Here is a 22,003-nt window from a genome sequence, read left to right on the forward strand (position 1 = left end):
GTTCCCCTTATGTGAGGCAACCTCTAAATCCATGGAGACAGAACGTGGGCTTGTGCTTACCGGGGGCTGGGGGAGGAGAGTATGAAATGACCATGCAATGGGTAGTTTCAGTTTCAGTTGATGAGAAAGGTTTGGAGAAGGATACTGGTGACAGTGGCACAACAATGTGAATGACCTTATACCATTGAATTGTACACTTGTAGAGGGTTAACATGGTAAATTTTATAGTGTGTCTATTTTGCAGCAAAAGAATTAAAAAGCGGTTCACTGCGCACTAAGTCAGGAAGAAGGATGACGTGACTCTGTGTGAGTGTCCAGGTCCGTGACTGCTTTTGATATTTGCCATTATCCACGGTTCCTCCTGCCTTACCTTTCGGCCTGCATAAAATAGTCATTAAGGAATCAAGGATGACACCATGTTGTCTCTGCAATGTGGTGCCATGAAGCCATGACCCTGCCCTCCAAGGGCTACCATTAGGATCACCAACCCCTGCCTCAATTACTTCAATGGCTTCTCACCGCTCTTGGTAAAAGACAGAAGCTCCTTGAAAAGGCCTGGAGGCTTTGCAGCTCTGAGCCACATCTGGGAATGCTCACCAGCGCTCCCTCAGCTCTGCCACCGTGACCTTTCCGCCCTTCACACTGCGGAGATTATTCCTGCTTGAACATGTTCTTCTCTCTCTGCTTAGTTAGCATCTCCATTCTTCAGAGTATGCGCCTATTGTCTCTTCCACAGGAAACATTTCCTCACCTCAGGTCAGGTTAGATCCCCTATGACAGGTCCTTGCAACACCATATCCTTCCCTGGAAGCGTGCTTATATTATTTGTTCGATTATTTGATTAATCTTCTGTCTTCCCTGCTAGGTGATAAGCTCCAGGAGAACAGGAACCCTCTAGTTTTTCTCACCATTCAATCCTGAGCTCATAGAGGGCCTGGCACGCAGTAAGCCCCTTGACCATTATTTGCTAATGAGCAAGTGAACAGAAAGATAACTAACGGAGTCTAATTAAGTTAAGGTCTCTTCAAATTAAGTTACATGTTTGTAAGTCAGTTTACAAGTGACTTGCCCATCCAACACCATGCTGTTCTGGATGCAGGTGTAGGGCTCAAGGGTAGGCTGCCCAAGATGGGCCACTTTGGCATGAAGATTATTTGAGTTAAAAAGCAATCAAACCCCAGCAGAATCAGGAAAAGCTCTTTACTTCCTCTCTCAATTGCATAAAAGAATTTAGATAGAGGACCTGCTCCAGGAAGAGAGCTATCACTGTACGTAACTACAGTATAATATGAACTAGGTACTGTAGAGAAGGAGGAACCTAGCAAGACCTGTTTGATCAAAGTCCTCTCTTTGTCCCATTGTTTCTGAGTGGCCCAGCAAACATTTGTTTACCAAACATTGACTTCTTTTCATTCTTTCTGAAGATTGCATTTCTTCCCTTTGAAGACTTGGCCCCCTATTCCCTTCTCCTTAGTTCAAGATGATATATATACCTCATTTTGCCCATCTTTAAAATTTCCATGTCTGTGTGGGGATTTCCCATGAGTATGCTATTAAATTTGATTTTCTCCTGTTAATCTGTCTCGTGTCAATTTGATTCTTAGTCCAGCTAGAAGAATCTTGAAGGGCAGAGGAAATTCTTCCTCCCTAACCTAAAACAAATAGAGAAAACTAAGATCATTCCAAAGCAAGAAATGTAATACATTTTAGATTGACAGTAAAAGGAAACCTATTGACAGTAGGGGTTCATTTTTACCACATTGCATATCTATGCTGATTTTTAAAAAAAAAATTATAAGCACATTTTGAAACCAGAATACGTTTGATTTTCTCACACTGGTGGTCATTGATCTGCATTCATATTTAAGAAGAAATGGGGGCGCCTGGGTGGCTCAGTTGGTTAAGCATCCGACTTTGGCTCAGGTCATGATTTCACAGTTCGTGGGTTCCTGCCCCGCGTCGGGCTCTGTGCTGATAGCTCAGAGCCTGGAGCCTGCTTCTGATTCTGTGTCTTTCTCTCTCTGCCCCTCCCCTGCTCAAGCTCTGTCTGTCTCTGTCTCCCAAAAATAAATGAATGAAAAAAAAATTTAAGAAGAAAAGCCACTGAACTCAGGAGAAATCTATTTAACCTGCAAAGTATTCAAAAGTTGCTGGAAAAGCTTAGCTCCTGTACAGTCTAGTGACCTTGTTAAGCAGGTATGTTACACACTCAAATGTATCATTTTCTACAGGTGTTTTTGGTAAAAACATTCTTTTTTCTTTTTCATGTCCTATAGAAAATCTCATTATCCTTCTTGTGACCCTGTAGACCTCTCATTTTCTTTTGGCTTGTTTGCAAATTTTGAAATATTAACTGCATCTCCTGCTTCAGGAAAGATTGCCTGGCTACTGTCCATTTTTAGAGTGTTAATTCTTTTACTTTGCCATTGCTACTTCAAATAACAGCATTTAATGCATTTTCAAAGAATCCAGACATAATTAAAAATCTCTTATCTTTATTAAGTACAACAGTAGTTATTCTCATTTGGAAGACTAAGAGGAATATACATTGGGGGATATGTATCAATTTTGAATCATGTTGAAACTAAATTCAAATGTCAAAAGGTGTCAGTCATCATGAAATTGAGGGAAGGAGGCTGTCAGACATAGGATTCCAGCTTTTTTTAAAATTTATTTTTGGGGCGCCTGGGTGGCTCAGTCGGTTGAACGTCCGGCTTCGGCTCGGGTCATGATCTCGCGGTTCGTGGGTTCAAGCCCCGCATCGGGCTCTGTGCTGACAGCTCAGAGCCTGGAGCACACTTCTGATTCTGTGTCTCCTGCTCTCTCTCTGACCCTCCCCTGCTCATGCTCTGTCTCTCTCTGTCAAAAATAAATAAACATTAAAAAAATTTTTTTTTCAATTTATTTTTATTTATTTTGAGAAAGTTACAGAGAGCAAGCAGGGGAGGGGCAGAGAGAGGAGACAGAATCCTCAGCAGGCTCCACACTGTCAACACAGAGCCCAACATGGGGCTCGAACTCACGAACTGTGAGATCATGACTTGAGTTGAAATCAAGAGTCCAATGCTTAACTGACTAAGCCACCCAGGCGCCCCAGGATACCAGCTTTTAAGTGAGGTAGGAATAAAGAAGAGTAAATGAGCAAAAATGCCCAAGGGACCGGCTATCAGCTTCATCTCTCAGCTTTCAAAATTATCTAGAAAGGGAAAACTATATAATGGTGAAAATTTGTAGCCAATATTGAGGTCTACGAGATAGTGAAATGCTGAGCAACAAAGACATCAAGAAAATTCAGTGGCTTTTTAAAAACATTCTCTAGTAAATTCCAGACACCATGCTCCACTAGGCAGGAGGGAGAACACTGCATAAAACAACTCCCCTGGGGACCTTGAACTATGATATAAATGAACACAGAAAGGCATTTGCCTGCTTTAGCATTTCTCAAAGTGAACGTCCACTGTGAGATGTTAGGAGGGATTACAGCAGGACTTCTCAGACTCTTTAATATGTTAATGAACATTGGGAATCATCTCTAAGAATGGGGTAATTATGCAGTGGTTCCTAAATTTATTTGAAGATACCATCTTGGTTTTGTGCTTTTGCTTTGCAGTCGTGGGTCTGTTTTTGGAGGAACAGTTTGTGAACTTGTGAGACCAGTCTAGCCTGAAACACACGCTGGAAAATGCTAACATGAAAAATAGAGACATATTTGAGCTTGAAAGAATTTTAGAAATCTCTTCATCAAATATTTACTAAGTGCTTGAATCACTGAGAAACGGTATGAGGCCCCATATCAGGCAGCTCTAAAATCCAGAGCCTTTTCGTAGCGGCTAATAGCCAAAAAGCGGAATGACTCAAGTGTCCATCAACTGACAAGTGGTATATTCATATAAGTGAATAGTATTCAGCCATAGAAAGAAATGAAGTGCGGATACATGCTATGGCATGGATGAACCTTGAAAATGGTATGCCAGGTGAAAGAAATCAGATATAGAAGGCTACATATCATACAATTCCAGTTACACAAAATGTGCACAATAGGTAAATCCAGAGACAGAAAGCAGATAGTGGTTTCCAGAGACTGGGAGAGAGGGGATGAAGTGTGTCTGCTAATGAACATGCGCTCTCTCTTAGGAATGAGGGGAATGTTCTGGAATTAGTGACGATGGTTGAACTACCTTGTGAATATACTAAAAGCCACTGAATTTTACACTTTTAAGAGGGTGATTTTTATAGTATGTGAATTTTATTTCAATTAAAAAAAATCTGAGTCCCCACCATACCGAATGGTTACCCCTCCCATATTATAGGAACTGAGAACAGCACAACCTTTTCTTGTCAACAATTATATTTAATGAAGATACTGTTATTTACAGAAGATATACATACATACAATTCCTACACATTAAATGTAGCCTAATTGTGAAAAGAGGAAAAAATGTACTCCAAAATTACATACTAAATAAAATAAATAAAAAGTAATCATTTGGCACAATATCTATTATATAGCAAATAAATAACTCTATACCATTGATTGAATGAACTATTTACAATCTATTTGAAAGTGCAAAACAATTGCTGAAAATTAAGATATCTGTAATAACATTTAAGTCCAGAAAATATGTGTTTTTTTAGTCAGTAACAATAATTAGCCAATAGTAAAGATTTTTAATGCCCAGGAAAATATTTTAATTTTGAAAAATGTTTTGTGCATATTGTGCTCTTTTGAAATGTTCTTTTCTTATCTTAACGCTGGCAATTTTTAGAACCTTGGAGTTTCTTAGTGGAATTCTTATGTATGTAATCCTGATTTGTGAGTTTAAAAAAGTTACATTGTAAACATAAATATTATTCTATATATCATCCAGAAATTATGGACCAGTCCTCCCTAAATTACATCAATAGCCATAATGTTTTATAGTAATGTGGTTGGGTTCAATTCCTTCAGAGGTAAGACTATGAAGATGCTAGAATACAAGTTATGGTTTGGATTTATGTGATTCCTCAACACCTTCCAAGACCCCCATGCTCCAAAATCAAGGTTGAGATAAAATTGTGAAACTATACCACCACAGCATTTGTAGCACATCTCACTCGGCCAACTCTCTGAGAAAAACTGTCAGGGGCTTGATATGTCTCTTGACAATGGTGTTTCTACCATTATCATCGGGACTTAATTTATGTTTCAGCAAAGAGGATGGCACAATTGGAAATAAAATAGTGTGACTACAAATTGGAGATTCCTATGCTAGAGTGTGAAAGCTTTATGCAAGTCAAAGAATTTCTTCTCTTACTATGACGCTGGTACGCTGCAGCCCTGACATGTCTCAGGGCGCGTTTCTGCTTGTTTTGTAGAATTTTCTAGTGACAATACAGTCAGTAGTAGCATAAATGGCATTTTTGAAAGACTGTGGACTGGAGGCAAACCATTGCTCTGGGCACTTTAAATGTCTACGGTCGACGAGGCTCTAATCTGTGTGACATCTGTGATAAAGTTCTCTGGTTGTCAATCACATTTAATTGCCGGACATAACTCCGGACATCCTGATGGTTCTTATTAGCTTGAGCTGCATCAGGATCTGTTGAAAGAGAAGAGAGCAAATTGGCATTGTGTAATATACGCATATAAGATACAGCTTTATTTTCTCCAATTATTTGTTACATTTACCATGGATTCCAAGTTTCCATTGAAACCTTTCAACATACCATATTCATTGAAATGTTTCCACTGGGATATTCCATCTCCCCTCTCCTACCCTTTTCTTCTCTGAAATCACCTATTTTGATCATTTTCCTTTGTTGTAAAAAAATGGCACCAAATTAAAGTGAAAGCATCACCTGATAGCCTCTGGTTATACATTAAAAATTGCTTCCTCTTTCCATCCCACCTGTGTCTCACACTCAGCTCTCTTCTCCCTTTGATACAGACAAGGACTAACGGCAAAAGACGTAGTTTTTTTTTTTTTTTAAAGTTTTATTTATTTATTTTTGACACAGAGAGACAGTGGGAAGGGAGGAGAGAGGAAGAAAGAGAATCTCAAGCTGATAGGACAGAGCCCGATGTGGGGCTCGAACTCACAAACCATGAGATCATGACCCAAGCGGAATCCAAGAGTAGGACGCTTAACTGACTGAGCCACCCAGGCGCCCCAAGACATAGTTTTTAGTAGCTCCTAACAAAAGTGCTTAACACCTGGGCTGAACTGAAGCAAGCCAGTGAGATTAATAAATCTGACTCTCCTTGTTACTTGCAAAGAGTATACAGTATCACTGCATAGATGTGTGCTCTTCGAGACTGTTCACGGGTAGGGAAAAGTTCAGCTCATGCGCTGAAGTCATAACTTCTGCTAGACCTTCGATTCCCTGATGCTACTTGTTCGGAAATCCCAATTACTATTCTATTCTCACTTACTTCCCCAAGCATGTAAGCAATGGAGTCATCTGAAGTTCACAGATTTCTCCAAAACCAGGCTGAAAAAAGAATCAAATAAGTGTCCAGAGCCCTCTGCAGAGAATATATATGAGTGAGGAAGGCCAAATCTGACAGTGGTGAACTGGAAACCCAGGTCCCTTTGAAAGTGACTATTCAGCTCCCGCATGATGCTGCTGTCTGGGAATCTGCATTCTGAGTTGCCAGATCTTCCTATTTTTCTAGAGAAATGAGAAGCCTGGATTTCTTTCCTGGAATTTTTTAATGGCAACACTATTTCCAAATAAAAGGGGAAACATGTTCTGTGTAGACCCAACACTTCTGCTGTGGTCCATGGGCTACCTCTGCCCCATGGATCACCAGTAGGGGGCTCTTTTCTAAGCAGGGCACTGACATCACTCCCAAAGACAGTTAGAATGCCATCTGCATATGGGGTGGAGGGTAGTGTTGCAGGTCTGAACACAGAATAGCAGAGAGAAAATACAAAGGCCCCTACTTGCTCTAGGAAGAAACTCATCAGTATAATTATCACATATAAATAATACCACAGTGTTTAATTCCTCGCTTTTTCCCTGGCAGTGTACTCTATATGTACAATATACTGTAATTACATTGTACATATTCCCACAATGTTTACAAATCTATTCCTATAGCTTTATCTATAGACTGTTGACTTCAGAGCTGAGCAGCTGTTGTTTACCAGCAGTTACTGATAACTTCAACATATGCAGTGGATATTGTGTGTGTATATATATATATATATATATATATATATATATACACACACACACACACATATATATAAAATCTCCCCAGCCCACCCCCACTTTTCTAGGAGAAGATGTAGGAGAATGTAGGATTTACTTCCAAAGAAGCTTATGGAACAAAACATATTCTATCACAGTTCTTTGATCTCACTGAGAACCTTCCCAAGGCTACAAACCCTCTCAGGCACAGAAATTTTGTGTTTCATTTCAGGAATTTCCTAGAGCCCCAAAGGGCCATGGGTTCATGGGCCTTGTTGTAGACTAACATCACTTATATATTCTCCTATTTCACTTGTATGGCTGCTTTAAGACCATGTCTTTATACATACAGTAAATTACTAGATGAAGAGATGTGAGACATTTTAATCCTTGCAGAATCCACGCAGGAACGGTTGACGACATGTAAGACTATTCCCATTTTGGAAAGAAGAGGAGGCACAGTCATTTGAGTAAAATTTTTAAAGGGCTACTTGCTCCCTAAGGAAAGATTACTTTTCATAGATTTTTTTCCCCCTCTGTACATTAAAAAGTGAGAAGTTTTCAGTTCTGGCATCCTGCATTAGCAAACCCTCACTTTGAGCCAGTCCTGGGCTAGGGAGGGTAAAGACAGCTCTGGTTAGTAAATTGAGAAACTTTTAGCCTCTTTTAGCACAAGGTTTATTGGAAGGGACAGTACTGGTAGCCTCAAAGTCACGTCCATCTCAAATGATCATGTTGGCTTAATGAGCCAAATGACTTCAAGTGACTCATACAATGAATTTAGCAAAGAACTTTTATAGGGGCCACCTTCTGACTCCCAGCCCAGCGCAAGGGAGCCAAAGCTCCACCCCCACCCAAAGTCCCAGCCCAGGAGACAGCAGCACTGGTCTGGCGAGCTGACCTGGTTCTGTGATGCAACCTAATCCCCATCGGTTTAAGGTTGCTATTTATTATTGGTAATGGTTTTATATTAAAGCATTGTATGGCAGCAGTTATTTTGCTATATGTTCAGATTTAGGAAGAACATCTTAAATTCACCTGAGAATACTAGAAATAGAATATGAATTCCTGCTATGGGACCTTTAACAAATGTGTTATACCCATTAATGCATTCTTGCAACACCCCAAGAGACAATAAATATTATCTTTCCCAGTTTATAAACGACAAAACTGAGTCATCAGGAATTGATGTGAGTTTCTCAACATCAAGCAGTGAGTCATAAAGAGTTGCTTTGAGGCAGGATTCGTTGGTGATCATGCCTTAGTCGTCTCTAGTCACACTAGAAAGAGCAAATTTATTCTCTTTAAGTTCATTCATAAAATAGTATTTCTATGGTTAGTTTCTAGTTCTACAGCTAGAAAATCCTTCAACTCAAGGCCTCTATCCCATGAGAATTCATGGTCCAAAGTGCCCCTGACACAATCAAATACTACCCAGACTTCTAGAATGTCTCAGTAGCCTCATTAAAAAGGACTTAATCACCCAGATCTAGATTGCAGCACACGGTAGCATTTAACTTACTGAAGGGCTGGCTCCTGCAGTATCTCACTGTTCTGGCAGTATTCGCAATCATGCGCTAAAAAGAATAGAGAAAAAAAGAAAGAATGAAATGCAAGTAAGCTTAGTGTATAGTCTATAAAGGAAACCAAACGATGATTTATTTCAGTAACACCTGAGCCCATGAAAAACATTCTGTTCTGAGACATTGACTATCTGGAGGCAGCTGGTTGATGTAGAACAGGTTTCATTACTTGAAAGAGGCATCTATAGTCACACATACAAGGCACTTCTCAGATGAGGAGTACTAATGGCATAATTCTAGTTGAGTTGTTTGTGCCTCTGACATAAAAATCAGTCTGTTGTTTCTCAGACTGTGTCTTACTCCTCAGGACTCGTTTTCACCATCCCTTCCCAGAGGTCACTGTGAACTTGTAAGCGAATTTGTGACTATCCGAGATTTGGAGAAGGGTTAGCTTATCAAGTGCCTCATAAGAAACAGGACTCAGTAATGAGGCATTAGATTAGACTGAATATAATCAAAATATTCTACCTATACATTTTTCTCAACACTGTGCATTACTGACCCTTCTAATCTTCCAGCCAAAGGGTGTGTTTTAATGTTAATCTCAATTATCTGATTTCCTCTCTCCTTCCTTCTTCTTCCTTTCTGATCATAACACTAATGCGTGCACATTTGAGAAAACGAATAAAAGTTAAGAGCAAAGTAGAAGTCACTTAGAATACACCTCCCAGAGTCACTTCATTAATATTTTAGTACAATTCCTTCTAATGCTTTAAAAATAAGTAAAAATTTTTCAAACAATTGAAGTCACATTTTACATATGTATTTCTGTTGTGATACACGTTTTTTCACGTGGCATTGTGACTGTTTTCCATGCCACTTGCATTTTAAAGCATTTTTAAAAAACGAGTAGGTATTCAACTTTATGGATGGATGGTAACTTATTTAACCTTTGTTAATTTTGTCATTAAGTGATCCTCTCAGTTTCTTTGCAATGTTTTGGTTGCCATAAAGACTTATAAGTGAATTTTTTATACTGCACTCAACTTAGTTTAAGACAAAGAAGAAAGGAGGAAAAATATGAAGGGCAGAAACATGAGGAAAAACATCCATGAGACCATTTCTCAGCCAGAATGTATGCACATTTCTTGCTGATGGTATTTGAACAGCAGCTGGGACCCTTAGACTCTGTATATTTTCTCAGGACACCTTTGCTGCTCAGACTCTAAAGGGGGTCCCGCGGAGATGGTGGATTAATTCTAACACGAGCAGAAAACTGATCAGGCTCCGGCCAGGGAAAGAGATTTTCTTATCTCTGAGTGGCCATGCAATTCTAGTCCTTGCTTTCTTCTCTCATGGACCCTTGGCTTGCCAAAGTATACAAAATGACTGAGAAATCTTCTGTAGTGTTAAAACAGACAAACAAACAAAACCCCAACTTATTTGGCAGGGAAAAAAAAACTCACAGAAGAGTCAAAGCTTTACAAGTGTATGTGAACACTGATTGCAGCCTGCTGAATACTGAGGCTTTGCGGACTCTGTCAAGCATTAAGTGACATGCGTCTGCACTGGGTAATTTCTCATACACAGAGAGGCAATCGGAAAAGTTTGAACGTCATTTTCATAAAAGATCCTAAAAACCAGCATGTCTGTTGGTCAGCATGTGAAATATACTACAAATACCTCCAAGAAAACGTAACATACAATGTAGAATTAGCCTCTGATATATGGAGCCCTGAAATAAACAGTAACTATGATAATTTTCCTGCTAATTTACTGTAAGTTGTTTTTTCACTTCTGTAAAGGCTTTGCATCGGAAGGGCACGAGTATATTCTGTGTGGAATTATTGTAATTCTTCAGATACTGAATGGAGTGTAATTACTGAAAACCCAGGGAAATGCTGCCAGAGTGCCCCTCTGAAGAATAATAAAACAATTAGCAGGGGTCAGAAACCTCTTCCTATACCATTTTGTAGGGAGTGATTGTTCTGCTTTTTAGTTTTGAAAGCTAAAACATTTCATTCTGACTTCGGTTTTAGACTACTCTTTACAGCTATACTCTGAGGCTTCATAATTTTTAGCTCATTATGTGGTTTAAAATGTGAGAACAATTGTTTAAATCAGTAATTTCCAGCTCTGGAGTTCATTCTACCTTTCTAAATCTTTGATTAATTCTAACAATGGTTTTAATTTTGACGTATCCTTTTTAATTGTACTCAGAGGTAACTTCAGTTTAACTTTGAAATCCAAACCTGGCTTTGCAACAAGGCCCATTGTTTTCCTCCGTGAGGTCCGCAGGGAAATGCTGCAAAATGTAAACCCTCGGTAACCGCCTGTGAACCCCACCAGCACTGCCAGGCGATGCATAGTTACGGAATGCTTTCACAAGGCCAAAGAAGGGTTAACTTGATATTTTGACTCCACCCTCTTTTGCACCCATGGACACCTGCACTATGCTGTTAACAGCTGCAGCCAGCTACCAGGCTCTCTCCTGGGTTGCCAAAAGAGGCTTCAGGAGTCCCCTTCTTCAAGTGTTTGCAAGGTGCATAATGCCTTTTATAGCCTGCCTGTCAACAGCAGCTTCCCACTGTTCGGATGCATCCAGCGAGAGCTACTCGTTCTCGCCAAGGCCAGCCCCTTCCATTTTTAGACATTTCTAACTATTAGACATTTCTTTATCATTCTCAGTCAAAGTCATTTTCCCTCTGCTTTTCACCCACCGATCCTCGTTGTGAGCTCTGGAGCCACAGCATATACGTTTAGTTCCTTCTTATCAGGACAGTTATTCAAACATGAGAAGACAACCATTGTGGATGTCTCCCCACCTCCCAAGTCTTTTCTGGTTCAATCTATATATTGCCAATTCTGGGGCGCCTGGGTGGCTCAGTCAGTTAAGCACCTGACTCTTTTTTAATTTAATTTTATTTTTTTGTAACATTTATTTTATTTATTTTTGAGACAGAGAGAGAGCATGAACGGGGGAGGGGCAGAGAGAGAGGGAGACACAGAATCGGAAGCAGGCTCCAGGCTCTGAGCCATCAGCCCAGAGCCCGACTCAGGGCTCGAACTCACGGACCTCGAGATCATGACCTGAGCCGAAGTCGGCCGCTTAACCGACTGAGCCACCAAGGCGCCCCAGCACCTGACTCTTGATTTCGGCTCAGGTCATGATCTCTCACGGTTTGTGAATTTTGAGCCCTGCCTTGGGCTCCATGCTGACAGTGTGGAGTCTGCTTGGGATTCTCTGCCTCTCTCTCTCTCTCTCTCTCTCTCTCTGTCTGTCTCTGCCCCTCCCCTGCTCTCTCTCTCTCCCCCAAAATAAATAAATAAACTTCAAAATAAAATAAAAAATTGTGAAGTATTGCCAATTGCTTTAACAATTTTCCATAAGACCGGTTCGGGTCTCTTTAAGGCAGTCTCTAGCACGGTGCCCTGGATTAAGCAAATCACAGAGTGCAGAAGAATTATTTTCCTTCCTTGATCTAGATGATGCTACATATCTGAGTCCACAATTTAAAGAAAAGTCACCTTACTGACATCTGTTGAACTACTAGCGGATAAAACCTCTGAACCCATTTCACTGAGCTGCTGTTTGGACACAGCTTCATTCTTTGTAGATGTGCAGTTGATTTCTTGGCCCAAAGTGGAGGATTTTGCATTTATCTGCTTAGAGTCTTTCTATCCTTCTGCAGACTTAAGCCTTACATGTTGTTTTTGACGGCAAACAGCCATTCATTCACTGGTGTTCTCAGTTAAGGTTGGCAGAAACTAAGGTTAAAGAGAAACACAGGCTTTGTTATCCAACTACCACAGCAGGGATGAAGCCAAAGATTATACCCTGGGCTCGCTGATCCTGCCGGAGCAGGCTGGCCCGCCTGGAGCAGGCCAGGCAGCTTTCCTATAATGCCAGGCGGTGGGGAAATACTTGCTTACTCCAAGGCAGAGCTTCCCATCTTTTTCCCCCATCTCAGCAACCCTGAGGTTTATGACACACTCCCTTTCGCAACTGGCTTATTAAAATAGCAGTTTGTACATGGGGGGTGAAGTGAGGAGAATATGCTCCTTTCGAAGGCGCTCTCACCATCAGTATAGGTGGACGGTGTGACCCCCCCGCTCCACACCTGAACTGATTTTGATGTGTCCCCACCACCCCCACTGGGAATCTCCACCTCAGAGTTGCAAGGGCCCTCGCCAAGAAAGCAGTCCACAGTTAGAAGTTAGAACCTTGGGGTTCCACATTTCAGATCGCACACAGCCACCCCCCCCTTTTTCCAGAGACTAATTCTAGGTCCAGGTCTTCAGCGTTTATTTGCACAAATTAGTATGTTCGTGCAGTTCCTCACCCGGGAGGCTAGGAGATGGGCCCATAGGAAGGCTGATGAATTTCCCTCAGGACATGAACTCATGGAGGGAAGCTCAGGAAGAAAAAAGGAGGTAGCAAGCCAAGGACTCTGTAACTACCCTCAAGTTCTTATTTCTTTAGCTGAAAACAGAGCGATTCAGAAGCAGAAGTCTTTCCCAGGGCCTGCCTTACAAGATGCCCAGTACAAAGGTGCTGTCCATAGGAAGGGGCGAGTGGCTGTCTACACTCCAACCCGGCACGGGCAAGTGGCCCTGAGGCTGCAGTTCCAAACACATTTCCCTCCAGCTCTGATGCAGGTAATTCCCCTTGAATCCTGTGAAGGGTCGGAGGCGCTTCTCAGACTGGGCCCTTGGCCTGGACCTCCCTGTTTACCTTTCTGTGGTACCGTGCCCTCAGGAGTGGGCTGGCCAACTTCTGCCTTTGTGCCTATCCAGACAGGTTGATAACCTAGCAGGCTGTCTCCAGCTTTTCTGGCCACCTCTATACTGACTTTGGTCCCCCGGGCCCAGCTTTCCCTTAGCTCTCCCATCCTTGAAGAGGAACAGGCTTTTCTGTCTATTTTTCAAGTTCAGACCAGCAGGCCCTCCAGGCAATGCCACCTTGCACTGTTACACTCTCTTGACCTCCCTCCCACAGACAGACAGCTGCCAGGACAGCCTCCCTCTTCACAGGCTATGTGGCCTCTCAGCTCGGAGTCCTTTGAGGAGCCGCTCCTGGACTTCAGCCCTCTTTTAAATGCCTACCCTGAACAGTTTGGCCTTTCCTTCTCTCACCACTTGAGATCTTTGCCAACCTTGTTCTTAATGTTTCCCACGTTACCTTTTCTTATTTCTGCCCCTACTGATTTGACTCTGCGTCCATCTGAATGCCTATCAAATAAAAAAAAACTCTGTCAATAATTCCTTGCTGAGCATGTGTAAAACCACATCTATATCACCTGATTATTTTATCAGATCCTCATATATTTAGGACAGGACTTTTTTCCCCACAAGATCTAGAAATATAGTCTCTCACCTACAAGGATGGTGCCCATGATAGCAACCAAGTAGAATTAACTGCATGGTAAGGAACAGAGATAAAAGACAAAAAGGCCCGGGAGCTCAGCCAGGCTCCACTATATGCATTTTTGAGGAAGAACCCTGAGCCCTGTCCCCTGGCTATGGATCTTTAATATCCAAGAGGTGTGTGACATACAGATATGCACATGTAACGTGCAAGATGCTCACAGTACATTGTACATATCATGGCCATGGGACATGGTAGCTCAGGTGCCTGTCCAGGCAAATGCAGACTATTGTGCTTCTCTGCATTCAGGAAAGGACAATGAGAGGCAGACGCAGCACCACAGGTAGGAGGGGAGGTAGGATGATGTCCAGTTAGGAACAGAAAGAAGGCTGAGGGAATCATCTTGCATAAACTATCAGTAATGCAAAGTGCTTGGGAAATTCCGCTTAATCAAGTGTTCTAATAAAATAGAAAACACTTTTGGATTAAATCCCAAACTGGAATATAACTGGGTTATTCTTTTATTGGGTGCTAGAGAAGTATCAGTGAACAAAACTGATTAAATACCTGGTCTAGGACACTTATATTCTAGTGGGGAAGACAGACAAGTAAAGAAGAATGTTTGAGGGTGGTCAGGAAAGACCACTTGGAGGAGGGGACACATGAGCTGAGACCCGAATGATGAGAAAGCCCAGATAGGTGAAGAGTAGCAGAGAGACAGTTTCAGGCAAAGGTAGCAAATAAATGCAAAGGCCCCGAGGCAGGGGAAAAAAGAAAAAAAGAAAAAAGGTTGGTTTTGCCAACTTGGATTGAATACAGAGAAGATGAAGTGTGAGGTGAGGCTGGATGGTGCTCAGGGTAACAAGTCTGGATTTGATTACATTATGTTGTTGTATTTAACATGGTTTTGTTTTCCTCTTGATATAGCTCAAGTTACCTCTCTTTGTGCCTTTGGACATCTCTTTTATTACTATTGTAAACTAGTTTCTATATCTTTTTTTGCTTTTAATATTTCACATGTTTATGTTTTACCTTCTTCACTATAAATAATTTCCTAATGGTCAAAGATGATGGGATTTCTTTGCATTTCCTAGCAAAACCCTTTGCCAGAACAGTCAACACATACTGCATTGCTTTGAAACATATTTTTTGGAAAATCTGCTTTTAGCCCAGTTTGTGAGTTCTATATAAAGAGATAAACTTGCAAGGTCCTCTTGTAGGTTTTTATTGTGTTGGAAAGTTCTGAGAACTGCATGTATTTGAACATTTTGATTTTTACTTGGAGGTTCTTTTCTCCATAGCTTGATATAAATCCGATGCTTTCTCCATGGATCTTGTAATAATATTATTGGTGATAGAAAACATATCATTGCTAGTTATGTAATGCTGTAATTACTGATACAGAAATAAAAGGATTCAAAGCATTTCTCTTTCCTCAATGAGTTAGCTTCTGTTAATGTTTCCACAAGTGTAGAAGCTTGCCCCATGCCTCTCATTCCAAATAAAATGACTATCTTAAAATAATGTTCATAAATAAATACACCTAAATATGGGTATGTCTGAAATAGAACCAACCTCCTAATACAGTAGCATCCGTGGCTATCAGCATGCTTTATGCAGCCTGGGATAGTGGCAGCCAGCCAGCATATTATCCTCTAATCCATTGCTAGTCTACCTCCTAAATGTTATAAATATTCATGTATGCCATAGAAAGATACAAAGGGCTTTATTCAAACATTTTTTTGAATACTCCTTTATGTTCCCCCCAAATGAAAGAATGTCTGCCTTTTTTTTTTTTTTGCATAAGGATCAGAGTGTGAATTCTCTTTTGTTCATACTCATAAATCCTGAAAACCAATATGCAACAAATTCTCTAATCCTCATTTCATACCTCAAGGGTAAAAAGGTTCAAAATAAAAATACTTAGGGCTGGCACAGTAGTTTGCTGTGACTGGGCAATGCTGCCACCAAGAAAAGGCATCTGTGTTCCTGGCTTCCCTGGTGACTTCTGCCCCTGGCAGGGGTTCCCTCTGGGGACACCGCCTACCAGCCCCACAAAGTCTGCCAGTTCTGCTCACCACCTTGGCCTGGCTGATGAATGACTGGGAAGTGGTGTGGACGTCAACTTGAAAAGAGAGTTGTATCCTTCCCAAGACACACAGCGTCAGTGGGGGGCCACTAGTGGGAGTTGTATGTGGCAGGGGTGATGCTATGGGAACAGGGGTGGGCTTGTTTATGGGGATAGAAGGTGGGAAAGCTAACAACAAGTGCCAGGTTGGTCAAGGTCAGGTTTAAAAAACATAATCAAATCTTGTTTTGAAATTCCATTTCTTTTACCAGTAACACTAAACTCACAGAAAGGTAATTGTAAAATTAAACTTTCTCGTGGTGTGATTTATTAAATGAAATACAATTTATATTTGCTATAGTAGAGAACTAAACAGTTCTCTTTCAGTACTCCCTTCACTCTCTTCACCTTCTCCCTTTCCCCTTCCCTGTACCTGCAATGGGGTGGTGCTGGTCTGCCATTTTGGACCATGGTGATATGGCAAGGGAGAAGCCGGGAACCTTGACTGCTTCATAAGCTATCACATTCGCTTAGACATTCACATGAAGAAAAAAAAACAACAACTTAGCTTGCTTAAGCCATTGTCAATTTAGGTTTCTGTTATCACAGCTGAACTGCTCTCCCGGCCGTTCAGTTGCTTTTAAGTTAAAGTGGAATCTCTCTGAGGACGGGATGTGAGGAGCAGGGTATGAAGGGTCTCCTCTCACAGGTAGGCATTTAAGAACCCATGGTTGTGGGCATGAAGTAGAAAAGTGGAGAAGTGGAGAAATGGAGAAGGGGAATTCTCTTAATATCCAATGAATACGACTCTTCCTTTGAAGGTTATGGAGGCAACACCAAGATCTAAAAGCCCAGATGAAACAACTTTCATTCTCCTTGACAGATAGTTTTGCTATCCTTGTTTGTTCTGTTCAGTTAACTTTAATGATCAAAAGTTCTAAAGCTCAGTCACCTCTTTAGGAAACTGACTTCTACGCCTCTGTGCACATGTATATTTTATAGTCAAATAGTTGGCTCAGTTACCCCTCAGTTTGCATTTCTGCATAAGTGATCTGGAAGGTTCTTTACCTATTTGCTAAATCTTTCATTTCTGGAAAACAAGTTTTGAGAAATCAGGGAAATATGTTTAATTCTCCATACTAATTAAGTGAGCAAGACAAAAGAATGTTTTTTCCTTTGACCAAAGAATTACTAAACTGACACAGTATTAGAGATGTTTGTACTCTGCCTTTGGAGGGGAAGACCGCTGAGGAAATATTTGCCATCTAGTATGGAGTCCTTTTGAGGAGATGTGAACTCATGCCGAAGACATGGAAACCTGTTGCCCAGCAATTGCTCGACCTCTTCACCGGGCTGGGCTTGCTCATTCCCAAAGCTGGATGGTCCAATCCTTACAGGATCACTGCATGATGTTTCCAGTTGCCCTGGAGTCATACATACCGGCTGGATATCAAGGAATGATGAGAAGAACAGTTTTCTGAGAAGAATTCTATAGCACTCTATGGCATACAGGAATGCTTACATGCCCTGGACCCATTGACAATCTCCAGACATGGAGAGAGTAGGCATGATCGCTACTTCCTGTTGGGGAAACGGACGCACAGAGAACTTATGGGGCCGCTATGGGGGACGAAGCTGAGAATTGAACCTCCTGTCTCCTGAACTCCCAAGTCCTGAGCTTTTCCTGCAGTGCCACATTCACCACTGCAAACCATAACCCCAGGCAGATGCTTACCCACACAGAGATAAGGCTGTAACACCCCATCCATCCAGGCTGCAGCCAAAGGATTTAGAAGACAATGGAGCATTCCATTAACATGCACTTTGTAGCTAAAGATAGGTTTTGGCATGACCTGCTTTATTGCTTCACGGAAGATAAGAAAATAAACTGCAAAGTAACCAATGCCAGATAACAGCTTTTCCTTGATGAAGGGAGCTGCAGAATACTGAATACGTGCCAGTTTCACTTCTGTTATTTCTTTAAAAAATTGTTTTTGCTTGTGAAGATTTTCAAGTTCCCTCTCTGAACTTGGGTGAACTTTATTTATTTATACATTTAGATGAATACTCCGCAAGAAAGATCTGCCATGGAGTTGCCTTTTACCTACGTGCACTAAAGTCAGGCTCAACAGATAAACAATTCAAAGGCATCCTAGGGAAGTCTAGCTCTACAAACCTGACAACAAAACAACAACATAGAAGTCACTCTGGAACATTCACGCATTTTAGCAACAGGCAGCCAAGGACGAAGCACACGGCATAAAAGCTAGCTGCTGCTGTGAACTGCAGCACAAATGCCATTCAGTTGCACAAAAGAGAACTGACAGGCTAAAATAGGTAGCCAATTTGAGCCGAATATTTCAAAACTCCTTTATGCGTAACTACCTTTTTAACATGGCAGCATATATGGAAATTATTTCCTTTATTAGTACAAATGCAAATTTTATTTTAAAGAAACATTGTGGTTAAGGTTACAATACCGTACGTACCATTTTTTCAAAGTTTACTAGATTGTCAATGAACGTCTTGTTCCCCTCATGAGTAAATGTCATATCTGCAAAGAAATAAAAGTCACATTCTAATCACTAACAGAAATATGTCATTCTAAGAAACCACAATAGCACCATTAGATTATGCTGGAGGATTTGCATAACACTGCAGTTGAAGAAAGCTGATAATAGTTCCTTTTATGTTAGGTGTTTAACTTTTGAAAGCACTTTACCTGAGATTAGTAAAATTTCCAAACTAACTGTTTCCCTAGCAAGTCTTCCAAATCATGGATCCCTGCTGCTCCCGTAATCTTCCTAACACTTTCAGAAAAGTCAAGGGGGAGAGGAGGTGATGAAGAAGGTGGAAGGGACAGGACTGTTCTTCCCAAAGAGATCAGTCTGTTGAGGCTCTTGTTCGTTTTCTTCCCCACACACTCATCACTGGCTTGACCTGTGGGTTCCCTCAGAATTACCTTTAATGAGCAAAGGCATGAAGGGGATGAGAGGAGGCTCCAGCTTAGCTACTGTCAGCCTGTAGGCCCTGTGGTTTCTAGAAGGATCCTTTAGAGAAACAAAGAGATGCTGGTTAATGACTAAATGACACACATACCACCCCCTCTGCCTCCTAACACACCTAGGTTTGTTATCCCACAATCAGATAGTTTTCAACCAAGTGTAGCTATAAAAGAAAGGTAGACTTGGGAACGCAAGCTGGTGCAGCCACTCTGGAAAACAGTATGGAAGTTCCTCAAAAAAGTAAAAATAGAACTATCCTACGACCCAGCAATTGCACTACTAGGCATTTATCCAAGGGATACAGGTGTGCTGTTTCGAAGGGACACAAGCACCCGCATGTTTTTAGCAGCACTATCAACGATAGCCAAAGTATGGAAAGAGCCCAAATGTCCATCGACGGATGAATGGATAAAGAAGATGTGGTCTCACTGGGTGTTGTATGGAAACCAATTTGACAATAAAGTTCACAATAAAAAAACTATGAAATGAACAGAAAAAAAAAATAAAATAAAAACTACTTCTAAAAAAAAAAAGAAGATGTGGTCTATATATACAATGGGGTATTACTCGGCAATCAAAAAGAATGAAATCTTGCCATTTGCAACTACGTGGATGGAACTGGAGGGTGTTATGCTAAGTGAAATTAGAGAAAGACAAAAATCATATGACTTCACTCATATGAGGACTTTAAGAGACAAAACAGGTGAACATAAGGGAAAGGAAACAAAAATAATATAAAAACAGGGAAGGGGACAAAACAGAAGAGACTCTTAAATATGGAGAACAAACAGAGGGTTACTGGAGGGACTGTGGGAGGAGGGATGGACTAAATGGGTAAGGCGCATTAAGGAATCTACTCCTGAAATCATTGTTTCACTATATGCTAACTAATTTGGATGTAAATTTAAAAAAAATAAAAAATAAAACAAAAAGAAAGAATTAATAACCTGGAAAAAAAAACACTTGCTGGTTCATAGCACAAAAAAAGATTCTTAATCTCTGTTCTTCAATTTCTCACGTGTAAAAATGGAGCTGATAATAATGAGAGCTACCTCAAAGGATTGTTTGGTGATTAAATAAATTAATGGTTACAAATTACTTTGCTCAATCCTGGAATACACAGAGTTCAATAAAGATTGGTTGTTATTATTAAAAAAAAAAAAGGTAGACTTAAATTGATTTTTGCTTTATTTATTTATTATTTTAAAACATTTTTATTTTAGAGAGAGAGAAAAAGAGAGAGCATGAGCCAGTGGGGAGGGGCAGAGAGGGAAAGAGAGAGAATCCCAAAGCAGACTCCATGCTCAGCACAGAGCCTGATGCTGGGCTCGATCCCATGACCCTGGGATCATGACCAGAGCTGAAATAAAGAATCAGATGCTCAACCAACTGAGCCACTCAGGCACCCCTGAGTTTTGTTTTAAGACAATTTCCCGGCTGACATGAAAATAACTTGCTTTTTGTTTCGTTTTTTGCTTGAGAGTGAGATTTGCCTGCAGGGACTGAGGGGAGAGACGCCCTTTGAGAGCAAATACAAAATGTGTAAAACAAACCCCACCCATGAGATCCCCCTCTCCCAAAGCACCCCCTCCTCCCTGGGAGTTCTGACTCCCCTCCTCTCTGCCTTGCACAGCCAGCCCCATGTGCCCTGAGACCATTCCATCACTCCTACCAAGACCTACTCACTCCTTTTCTGGTGTTAACACCTCCCAGCCAATGGGGAACAATAATTTTGGCAAGCCAAGGAAAATGCAGCTTCCAACCCATAGCCAACCTATGCTAGGCGGAAAGGATCCTATTACACTGCTTTTCTTAGTTACACAAATTGACCTTATGTGGGACATAAGTCCTCTTTAAGTTGGTTCCTGAGGGTGCCATTCATTAGTCAGACATGCTTGTTTTAGCAGCACTAAAACGGGATCATAAACTTCTTAAAGTCATACAAGGACAGGTAAAATTTCTGAAATGAGAACTTCAATTCAGCTAATCAGAAACTGGATTAATGCAGACAGTGAACAGAATAAAGGAGCCACTGTCACTTACCATTAAACTTTCAAACTCCGCATAGAACTTCTTGAACTTGCTTGGCAGTTTCTGTTAATGAAATGAAAATACCACACTCATGTGTCAGATTCAATATCTAGATCTGTATCACGTGTTACCATTTCTAGGGGAAATGTATTTCTTTGGCTCTTAATCAAACATGTCTAAAGCAGACCAGACTGTTATCTGTCTTGTCATTTGAGCATATTCTGGAATATAGAGAACTTACCTTTTAAAACTCTTAACCTCGTTGAAACAAAAGTAACTATGGATGCTTTGGTCTTACTGTTTTTATAATGTTTTCTAATTATTCATCAGGAGGACTGCACTCTCAGACCATAAGTGGTTTGGAATCACCTCCTCCCACACCTTAAATTCTCCGATTCCCACAGTTAGGAATTTAGACCAAAGAATATTAGGATTAAAAGTTTTAGAAACCACCTATTTCAATCCTCCTCCTCCCTTACAATGTAAACTCCATGAGGACAGAAACTTATCAGTTTTGTTGATTGCTATCTCTTCAGTGCCTAAACAAGCGTCAGGTACATAGTTACTGCTTAGTCAATATTTATTTGAATAGATTAAACCTTTGCTTACTATAGGGAAGAAATTAAGTCTCACAGTTTTTTTTTATTACTATTTTTTTAATGTTTATTTATTTTTGAGAGAGAGAGAGACAGAGTGTGAGCAGGGGAGGGGCAGAGAGAGAGGGAGACATAGAATCCACAGCAGGCTCCAGGCTCTGAGCTATCAGCAAGAACCCGACTCAGGGCTTGAACCCATGAACTGTGAGGTCATGCCCTGAGCCAAAATTGGATGC

The 22,003-nt window shown here is 40.9% G+C and overlaps 1 protein-coding gene across 1 annotated transcript in view; it reads right to left on the minus strand.

The window, feature by feature from the left end:
* Nucleotides 1-4,336: 4,336 nt before the first annotated feature.
* RAPGEF4 (Rap guanine nucleotide exchange factor 4) overlaps nt 4,337-22,003 on the minus strand; it is a 289,328-nt gene continuing 271,661 nt past the window's right edge. The window contains exons 27-31 of the mRNA XM_049615513.1: nt 21,184-21,234; nt 19,098-19,185; nt 18,625-18,689; nt 8,699-8,753; nt 4,337-5,579 (exon numbers count right to left, since the gene is read on the minus strand). Of these exons, the coding sequence (XP_049471470.1) occupies nt 5,452-5,579; nt 8,699-8,753; nt 18,625-18,689; nt 19,098-19,185; nt 21,184-21,234 (387 nt within the window). The 3' untranslated portion in view covers nt 4,337-5,451. The remainder of the gene's footprint in view (nt 5,580-8,698; nt 8,754-18,624; nt 18,690-19,097; nt 19,186-21,183; nt 21,235-22,003) is intronic.

The sequence above is a fragment of the Panthera uncia genome, assembly GCF_023721935.1.
Source record: "Panthera uncia isolate 11264 chromosome C1 unlocalized genomic scaffold, Puncia_PCG_1.0 HiC_scaffold_3, whole genome shotgun sequence".
In the NCBI taxonomy this organism is placed as follows: Eukaryota; Metazoa; Chordata; class Mammalia; order Carnivora; family Felidae; genus Panthera; species Panthera uncia.